This window comes from Electrophorus electricus, chromosome 9, assembly GCF_041902795.1.
Source record: "Electrophorus electricus isolate QZ-2024a chromosome 9, ASM4190279v1, whole genome shotgun sequence".
NCBI lineage: Eukaryota > Metazoa > Chordata > Actinopteri > Gymnotiformes > Gymnotidae > Electrophorus > Electrophorus electricus.
Window position 1 is genome coordinate 21,169,321 of NC_137505.1, and position 10,680 is coordinate 21,180,000.

The 10,680-nt window shown below is 44.3% G+C and overlaps 1 protein-coding gene across 21 annotated transcripts in view; it reads left to right on the plus strand.

The window, feature by feature from the left end:
• The first annotated feature begins 653 nt into the window (after positions 1-653).
• stxbp5l (syntaxin binding protein 5L) overlaps positions 654-10,680 on the plus strand; it is a 101,200-nt gene continuing 91,173 nt past the window's right edge. For 14 of the 21 annotated variants that reach the window (XR_014125352.1, XM_081720856.1, XM_081720857.1 and 11 more), the window contains exon 1: positions 1,287-1,454. Coding sequence is in view for 20 of the 21 variants with exons in the window: in XM_081720856.1 (XP_081576982.1) it covers positions 1,287-1,454 (168 nt within the window). In the remaining variant the exon portion in view is untranslated. Of the gene's footprint in view, positions 1,455-10,680 lie in introns of all 21 variants that reach the window. The other 7 variants (XM_035522709.2, XM_035522711.2, XM_081720867.1 and 4 more) reach the window with 3 other exon arrangements.

Sequence of the window (10,680 nt, forward strand, 5' to 3'; positions counted from 1 at the left end):
CCTGCACGGATGCTGGTGATGTAAGCGCTTATGAAATCCACGTCCGCGAGATTCACTTTCAGCGTGGCGCCCGGACAGCGCCCCTCGCGTGCACTGGAACATAAAGGAACATAACTCTCTCACCGATTCGCCAGTCGGCTACCAAGTGAGAGCGAGTGCATGCTTTCTGCTCGAGGCACCGCCTCGTGCCACTGCACCGGTGACTACGTGTAGCCGCGCAAAAGCGAGACAAGCGGCTGATGAAATACGATCCAATTACCTTCAGTCCATCAACCCTCCTCGCCGGTCCCGTGCGCTGCTGTTTCGTTTCTATATTTCAAAGCGGGTCCTTCCCCGCGGCCCCAGTCAGTAATAGCCTACAGGCTCGCGCCGGTGCCAGCGCAATGTTACCACGTTATGCTCGCGCGCGGGGCTGGTCCAGTGACAGTGACGCAAAAGACGGCTGTTCTTCAGTGCTTCTGGTCACCGTTTCACCGATTATTGGTTCCGAATAGCGCGACCCAATCCGAGTCAAGGGAGGCGTGCTGACGAGAGAGCGTGCGTCCGGAGAGAGGCGGGGTCCTCTCGTGCGCTCTCGCTCTTTCAGCACCGTGGACAGCGACTCGCGCTCGACTGCGGCGAGAGAGACTCGGGAGACGGGGGCTGCTCGCCGGAACGCGAGACTCTTGCCTCCCCTTCCACTCCTCTGCTTACCCAACACCGCACCTTTGGCCTCGCTTGTCTCAGCCCTCTCGCTGCAGTGTGTGTGATGAGCACGAACTCTTTTCTGCGCCTCTCCTCCACTGCGTCTGGGATCTTAGGAAAGAAAAACCCAGAGAAATTTTAGGTGAGCGCGATTACGGCTTCTAGCAAACGTTAGACGACGAGACTCGTTAATCCCTTTGCTTTTGCCGAATGAAAGCTAAATGTATTCTCGTTAAGTCGTTCGGCCATGTTAAGGGTGATGTGAAACCGCTCTGCATAACTAACATGAAGTTTCTCAGTTTGTGTCTAGCCCGGGCACGCTCTGGTGCGTATTAGGATCCCCCTGCTTCTCACCTTTTCTCCGGCACAGTGCCACGCAGGCATTTTGGGGCGCCTATGCTCGGAAGATGAGGTCTCTGTCTGACTTTTTAAATTGCACGCAAGACCGTTAAAGCGGAGGGCCGCGAGGACTCAGCAGTGTCCCAGTTCCGCGAGGGTGTACTCGTGAGCCCTTCTCTATGCCGTTGTAGTCGTCGCTGCAGCCAAATCTCAGTGCATTCAAAAGATCCGAAACGCAGAAGAATCTGGGCTGAAAAAAAAAAATGAAGAAGTTCCGAAAGGTTTTGGACGGGTTGACCACCTCGTCGCCCGTGAATGCCGGTGGCTCGCCCGCGTGCGGCAGCGCGGCAGGGACGCCCACTGCAGCACCGACTCCCCGGGAGCTGGACATCCAGGAAACGCTGATGTCGGAGCACTTCCAGATCTGTAAGGTGCGTGCCCCTCCGCCCTGACGGCTTCTGCAGCCGCGGTGCACCCGCAACTCCGTTCAGGTACGCGCGTGATGTTGACCAAGCGCTCGCACCAACTTTCCCGGGACGCCTGACCTCCTTCCCCGATCAGGGAGCAGTTCAGTGTTAGGGCTGCACTAATCGGCGCTCTTTATCAGATATAGCAGAAGTAAACAGCAGTAAATAAACAAGTGACATTCCCATACCAGCGTACTGTGTTATAGTACAGGGCCTAATATTATGGCCATTATTTAACAGCTGTTGATTACCGGCTGTCATGCTACGCTATTAATTCATTAATTAATTAATGTATTTATTTGCCCTTAAATAGTTAAAAAAAATATTTTTGCTTGTGGCATACACGTCCGTTTTCAAAACGCTGCGTATCGTTTTCCTCGGCAGCGAAGCCGCAGTCTGTCACCTAAGCGAGGACAGAACAGACGTTAATGAGGCGTCACCGGGACCGTTCCCCGCGAGCGTCGGTCTCGGGGAATACGACATAAGCGGCGGTTATCCCCCTACACCGGAGGAGCCTGCGCTGGGTTTGAGGCTGGTGAGATCTTTGGAGGAACTATTTTTAGCGCAGAGCCCTCCTCCTCCTCCGCACCCGTTGCGGCTGGATGGGCCGTTTGAAGCCGACTGCGGCGATCCTGACACGGATCGGTCCCGCAAGTCTGCTTATTTAGCCGAATGATTTCAGGTGTTTGGTGCAGCCCATTCGTGGTTTTCAGCAAACAAAGCGTGCTAGCCTGTAAAATAAATAAATAAATAAATAAATAAATAAATAAATAAATAAATAAATCGATAGATAGATAGATAGATAGATAGATAGATAGATAGATTTTTTTTTGGGGGGGGGGGGGGGCGCAAGACAACACTGGTATTTCCACGCTGCATATATATATATATATATATATATATATATATATATATGACAGAAAGTGCTGGAATGTCTTTTGTGCAGAGATCAGCAATCGGTACGTAGTCGCCACGTGTTTCCATCTTTATCATCTTCGTGGCGGGGAACGGTTTATCCCCCTAAGCGCGTCGGTCTGCGTTGGAACCAAGTGGACTCCGCAGCCGCTTGTACGCGTCACTCCCGGGCCCCCCCTCACGAGGAACGCTGCGAAACTTGACTCTCTTTGCGCGAGCTGCCCCGTTTTCTTTTCGGGCCGCTCGTGACACTTTGGCGTTTTCGCTAACGTAAGCCAGAGTGCATGCCAACTTAGAGCGGCCATGCCAACCCAGCGGCGACCAAAGCTTCTGGCGGGCCGTATACAAACTGCTGACCAGTATGATGAGTAGGATAGGTTTGCTTTTGCTGACTTTTACCATAACTCAGCGTTGGCTCGGTGCTAAAATTATTCACTTATGTTTAAATATTATGTTTCATGAACACCCTTTTCTCTCCTTTGACTTTTTTTTTTTTTTTTTAGTAAAGAATGCATGCAGATGAATGTTGCTGTGGTCCTTTAAACCGCCGGCACTGCTTGTACAATTATGTTTGTGGGGAATGATTGTAGAATAATTAGCAATGAGGCAGGACACAAGAGGATTCATGAATTTCCCAGGAAGCCTGGGATACACATGGAAACACAACGGAAAATGCCCTTGAGACCTGGGGGTGGAAGGCTTTAAAGAGTCCTCATATTCTCAGGAAGAGGCAGCATTGCTGGTTACGATCGCGTCCTTCACCGACGGGCTCTGACAAGCGCTCACGTCACGGGATGTCATGTTTCATGAGCACCAGAACGCGAAGACGTCTCTGTTTGAAACGACGTCTCCTTTATGTGGTCAGTTAGCGGTCAGGGTGCAGGTGTGAGACGGTCTGCACCAGGTTCACTGCAAGTCACGTGTTGTGCTGCTGTCGTGTTTCTCACGTGTTGCAGCTCATGAAAAAAGAGCAAAATGAGTGCACATGGATGTAAAGAGAATGTGTGGACCATTTAGATGACCCTTGCACTGGTGTTTCTGTTTCATTATACGTTTATTCTGGCTATGATTTTGTGCGTCACTGTCAAACTTGTGGTGAAAAATATCAGAGCCTAAATCCTGTAACGCAGAACAATCTGTTAATGGTTCCTTCACCACTGTGATCATGCTTTTTAAAAAACTGGGTAACAACCACTAATTACTGTTTTGGTGGCAGGTAGGAAAACTCTTTCACAGTGTAAACATATTGTTGCCATTCAGTGTGAACGCGCCAGTCTTGGAATCTGATATTTATTAATCCTTTGAGGCCTAACACATCACTGCTGATGTAAAAAAAAGCATGTGGCAACACGTCAGTAACTACATTTGAATATATAGTAACGGATACCCAGAACTATATATTAATAGCAACAGTACAAAAGAACTCAGGACCCCAGAGAGTGTGACATGAGCTTCACAGCAGAGCTCCTCGCTCTGCCAGAGTCAGGCTCTCGGCAGTGTTGCACTGGTTTTAGTGGGAAAAATGTAAACAGTGCTATAATGTAGCTATTTGAATAAAGATGTGATGTTGAGTGGAGTATATATCTCTGGATCGTGTGTGTCTGTGTGTGTGTATGTGTGTGTGTGTGTGTGTGGGTTTGACAGAGACTGAGAAAGAGAGAGAGAGAGAGAGAGAGAGAGAGAGAGAGAGAGAGAGAGACAGGTGAGATCATAGTTTAAAAGTGACCTGGATGAGGTGTATGTGAGTCATAGTGATATTCTTGTCAAATTGTCAAGTGTGTGCATGTGTGTGTTATGTAATAGTGAAGCGTGTGACACACATGGACTCTAGTACTTGCTGATAAACTTACTGTTTATCTTTGTCTTTTATTTCTTTACTGAAGGTTTTCTTTATTTTCGTCCTTCCTGCCTTCCATCATTGAGTTTACTCCTTTTTCTTTCTTTTTTCATGAATACATAACTTTCTTCCTTTCATTCTTCATACACACAGTTGTAATATTTCTCCACACGTACAGTTGCAATATGTTTCTTTCTTTCTTCAGATACAGTTGCATTCTTTCTTGTTCTTCATGCAGTTGTAATCTTTCTTTCTTCACAGAAGCAGGTTGTAATCTTCTTGCTTCATCAAGTTGTAATTTCATTCTTCCTTCCTTCGTGTGTCCATTTCTGGATAAGCCTGAGAGGGCTCTCAGAAGCAGTCACGTTCGATTCCGGTTAATACTTCACGGCCCACTGCTGTAATCGCCTACAAATGAAGAGGCCTTTTCAATCAATCCCTCTCACCTTCTCAAACATTCTCTCTCTCCTCTCCTCCACCTGTTCTCTCCTTCTTAAGCGAACGACTCACAGTATGACATTGTGAGTGGACTGATTGGAGTGGGCTGTTGTGTGAGACTTACAAGCAAGTGCGAGTGTGTGTGTGTGCGAGTGTGTGTGTGTGTGTGTGTGTGCGATTGTGTGTGTGTGTGTGTGTGTGTGTGTGTGTGTGTGTGTGTGTGTGTGTGTGTGAGTGAGTGAGGTGCTGGCACGCCCACATACAAAAGTATGACTCAGTCATGTGTTGTCTTTCTACATTGGTTTTCCTCCACCTGTTCCTCTTTTGCTAATAGAGAAGGGAATGTCGTTGCTCTCCAGTTCTTTCATTAGATAAGTTTGACCGCTCCGCTCAGAATCACGTCACAAGCTGTGGCTGATCTGAACTAGAACATACAATCCAGAGGTGGACAGAATAGCCATCATTCTAACATTTCCTTAGAACCTTGTTTTGTTCTGCAGTCCAGTCTGTGACAAGTTCAGTGCTCATTTAATATGTGACTTGATTTCAACGTTTTGCCTTGTTTTATGATTTTTATGATTGTTTTATGATTTTTCTGCACCATGTGTTTATCTATAATTGACTGTTCTGTGGAGTTTTTTTTTAAATTGATTTGCTGTTAATATGGAAAAAATACAAGTGAAAATGAATTATTGAAAAATTCAAGAGTTGAATTCAGATACAAAACAATTCAGATACATACTGTTTTTGTTTAAGAGAAATTAACAATCACAAAATACAATAACAATCACAATATACACAGCAATATTGTAGAAATGATATTCCGTAGCAGACAAAAAATATCCATAATGCACCAGCAGATTGTGTGGTTGTTTGATTTGAAGATTTGTGCGGCTGCTGTGATGTCTTCAGAGACCTCACAGTTAGAAATGTAACCTGTTAGAAATGTACGTATCAGGCTAACTAAAGAAATCCTTTTAATTTTTCAAAGTTCTGTGATAACATAGGTTGAGTTTATTGTTAAATAGATTTGACAGACTTGATTTTATGTTAAAAATCTTTTTTCCAAGCGAGCTAGCCAGTTAGCTGCTGAGCCAGCAGATTGCTTGCATTAGCCCATGGACTGATATAGATACGGCGAGCTTAATCCACCTGTGAACTGAGAGTTTGTTTTCATGACAGAGACATGCGGCTCAGTAAGGGTGATACTTGGTGAAATCGTTTGTGTGTGCAACCCCACATCTTGTCCCTGGCGTGTTGTCAAACTCGTCACAACGAACTATGATATGATGTTTACGTGACGTAATCTGCTGTGGCTATGTAATGATCTAACACGTGTCACATATTGTCCGAAATCTTTCACTACCTTGAATTCTATGTAGTGATCCATATCATGTATTTCCTAGTGAAAAGGACTCAGTCTTGGACAAAGCTATTGTTTCATATAAGGAGGGTGACACTTCCCAGATGTTCAGTTTAAATAATCCTTTTGTTAAGCTTTTCAAAATGTATAATTTATAATATCATGATTTATAGACTCAAAAATTACCAACCATTCAGCTTCTTTTAAAACTGGTTGAAATCAACATCAATGAAATCATCTCATCTAACATTAACTTGGGTAGCTAATGTTAAGGTCACTATTTTATACACAAACTGCTGTTCTTTATTGTAGATAAATGATTACAGGCATGTTCTACACATACAAAAGAGGTACATTTCTTTGATAATCAGCATTTTAAATGTTCTTATGTCTAATAGTTTGTTAGCTTGCTACCTGAGATCATGCTAAAGGCATGTCCTAGCTTAGTTAGCTAACGCTGGCTTGCTAGCTACCCTCAGGAGGGGCATCCAGCCCTGGTTGGGCCCCAGAGTGGCCAGAAACCTGCTGTAAATTACGTTTTTGTTAACAGTAAAAGAGATAATATTTTCAAATCTATTTTCTTTTTTACTTTTGCAATGCTAACCACATGAATGGATGTAACTTCACATGAACATTATGTGAAGTTGCCTAACTACTGATGTACTTAGCTTACTTCTTTGTGAATAGTCAGTTCGGATACATTTTATATATAAGCTTCAAAATCAAGTCACATGGGTGGAGTTTCCGTATTGTTATCAAAATTTAAAAAATTAATAAAGATGTTTATTTTACATCATAGCTTGATTCATTACAGGCTTTTATTGTGAAGATATATTTATGGACAATCAGGGGTTTAGTGTGAGTAACTGCAGCTCAGTGCTTAAGTTACTCAACTATTCAGAAGGTTGCCAGTTCAAGCCCCACCGCTGCCAAGTTACTACTGTTGGGTCCCTGAGCAAGACCCTTAACCCTCAATTACTCAGGTTGTACTCAGCCATGATTGTAAGTCACTTTATAGTGTGTGTAAAATGTTAACCTATGGGCCAGTTTTCATTTTTTATATTTTAAAGTAATGAACATTCATATTCAATTAAAAAGACTGATTGCACATATTTAAAAAGCCAGTGTCTCAATCAGTGTTTCAATCAGGGTGTCATAACGTCTCCAAAAGGATGGATGGATGGATGAATAAGGTTTGGGATAACCACAAAAGCAGCTCATTTTCAACCAAATACAAAATAAATAAAATTCCTGCTGCTTAACTAATTACTTGATTGATTGATTGATTGATTGATTGATTATCATTATAATTCTTAGGATCTGATTTTTATTATTAAATGGTCTGATTTATTTGACCATTATTTAGCAGAAACACCATGAAAAGCTCATGGAGGTTAAAGAGCAGTACGAACCACTGCTTGTCTTGCTCCTACCAGTCTTTCGTTATTCATCACACTCCATTGCCGCCTCCTTCTTGCCTGGGTTGCAATGTGAATTCACATCCCCTCCACATTCACAGCCCTTCTAGCACAGGTTCTGTAATTGTTTTAAGGAGGGCTGAAGTGGGCTTTTTAAAAAAATGCTTTTTCTCTGGCAATCTTGTGATTTGCGCTGAACTGAGTGGTGCGTGTTGCCTGAGATCTTCACCCAGGCACCTGAAGACATCTTGCTGTGAGTGTGAGACACGTGTGAATTCTGGCTTATGCATGCATGTAATTGCATCTTAACTCACACAGTCAAGATGCTTCAGGGTTCAAAAGTGCTGGACCTAACACAAACACACACACACACACACACACACACACACACACACACACACACACACACACACACACACACACACACACACACACAAGTGCACATATACACATTCCCAGTATACATAAACCCCAGTTTCTCCTGGTTTTGTGTTTAGTCTGCACTGGTTCAAAATGGCCTATTGTGTTTTACCCTATAACATTGTAGATATTATAATCTGTAATCTTATATCATGGCGTAATTGATTATAATCCATACGCTGGAGGGTGAGGGGGTGATTGCTGTGGTTTTATAGTGCAGGTCGTGTCAGGTATAAATTAGCAGAGGCAGAGCTGCTCTGGAGAGAACTGAGGGCTCCTGTATGGCTCCAGCAGAAAAATGGAACACTTATTGACCCACTAAAATTGCCTAATTTTTATCAGGTCTTCAGTGATTGATGTTTGCTGCTCGTTCTCTCTCTCTCCCTCTCTCTCTCTCTCTCTCTCCCTCTCTCTCTCTCTCTCTCTCTCTCTCTCTCTCTCTCTCTCTCTCTCCCTCTCTCTCTCTCTCTCTCTCTCTCGCTCTCTCTCTCTCTCTCTCTCTCTCTCTCTCTCCCTCCCTCTCTCTCTCTCTCTCTCTCTCTCTCCCTCTCTCTCTCTCTCTCTCTCTCTCTCTCTCTCTCTCTCCTCTCTCTCTCTCTCCCTCTCTCTCTCTCTCTCTCTCTCTCTCTCGCTCTCTCTCTCTCTCTCTCTCTCTCTCTCTCCCTCCCTCTCTCTCTCTCTCTCTCTCTCTCTCTCTCTCTCTCTCTCTCTCTCTCTCTCTCTCCCCCCCATCCCTTTTCCCATGATCTTATACGTTTAGTTATTCTCTTAAAACCTATTTTTTGAAACAGGCTAGAAGCCTTCTGGCTAAACCTAACCCCATACTTTATGATATAAAACATGCTGCGACCCTCTCTAAGAGCAAAGTAAAAACATCACAGTTTATTGACACTATACCTCAAACTATAACTACACTGGCAAAATTAAAAAAAAAAAAAATACAAAGAAAATGAGGCATAATTTTGTTTTCTTTAGTAAGACACTTTTGCGTACTTAGTTTAATACCTGCAATGTTATCTTATACAGAGATTATATTTCATCCATGAAAAAGACATTTCAGTTCAGAGCAAAATCAAAAATTGTAATCCCCCACTCTGAATCAATATCTTCCAGTCTGCATTCACTGTACATGTGTCATAATACAGTGTATGTAATCCACCTGTCTGTATTCTCATTATATTACAAATAATACATTTTACGTCCGTGAGGCCTTTGTTATGATTGGCGTTAAGTATGGTTGAGAGTTGTAGGCTATTCTGTGGATTGTATGGGTTTAGCTTTTGTGTGAAAGAAAGGTGTAACAGTATGTTACACCTGTGTGGCTGTGTATAAGGGTGCTGAGCAGTGAGAAGAACATGGCTGAGCTTGTGTCTGCGTGTGTGTTATGGAAATCTATTTTTAGACTGCAGGGATTAGATTCTCCCTCCCTTCGAAAAGAGGAAATGGAGTGAATGAGAGGCTAAGAGACAGCCAGTCTATTGTGAGTGAGAGTGGTGGAAAAATATTTTCATATTTGTGTGTGTGTGTGTGTGTGAGAGCGAGAGAGTGTGTGTAGCTTGCTTTCCCAGTCACTCTACAGTGCAAAGAGTTCTGTGTGTGTGCTGGTCTAAAGGCTCTCTCTCTCTCTCGCTCTCTCTCTCTCTCTCTCTCTCTCTCTCGCTCTCTCTCTCTCTCTCTCTCGCTCTCTCTCTCGCTCTCTCTCTCTCTCTCGCTCTCTCTCTCTCTCTCGCTCTCTCTCTCTCTCCCTCTCTCTCTCTCTCTCTCTCTCTCTCTCTCTCGTCTCTCTCTCTCTCTCTCTCCCTCTTTGTCTCATTCTTTCACTCACTTACTCATTTATTCACACACACACACACACACACACACACACACACACACACACACACACACACACACACACACACACACACACACACCTTCCTGTTACAGTAACCCTGAGGACCTGTGTTGTGCCAATATACTTACACATATTTTTATAGTAAAAACAGAAATGAGAGCACACGCGAGAGACCAAGAATCTGCCGTCTCGCGTGTGAAATATGTATGAGGTCTTTGGAGATTGGGGCCAGTGGAGATATTTTTCATCCTCTCTGCTCTCTATGTATATTTAATGGTGAATGACTTGTGCACAGCCCTGCATGGAGCCTGTTAGCCGTCCTCTGTGGCTGTATGGAGGTCCCGGGGGCTCTGTGTCTGCTTCCTGCCTCAGGTGGCCCTACCCTGCCAGGCAGACAGGAGGTCAGCGCCCCCCAAGTGTCAAGCCCTCTAGTCCGGACTCTGATTAAAGGATTCGGAGCTCCTAAGCCCAGACCACCCACCCCACCTTAAGCAGCAGGAGAGTGGGGTCTGTGTGTGTGTGTGTGTATGTGTGTGTGTGTGTGTTTGCCAATTTAGCTCATTAAATTCATGGTGATGAGCTGTCGTGCCCATCACGCTAGCAAAAGTGCTCCAGCTATGATCCATCAGTCCCGTAGAACTATGGGTAAACTTTGAAGCTTTGAGTGCTTGCAGTGCTTCCACTGCTGGTATTTTGCCATGCACAGAATGTGTATGGTTACTAGGACTCAAAATTCCCTGCCCTGTAGGACCATCACGTTGGGCTTGGTCTGGCTTCTTTGAGAGTTGGGAAGCCACTTCAGAGCCATGAAAACACAGAAGTGTAGAATTCTGCCATCCTCCAGCCTGGCTCTGCATCCCTGATCTATGTTACTTCCTGTTGTGATGTTTTCACTGAGATCAAGACATGAGACAAATACTGAAACCCAAGTTTACTCACTCCACACTGACAGTTCAAATGTGACA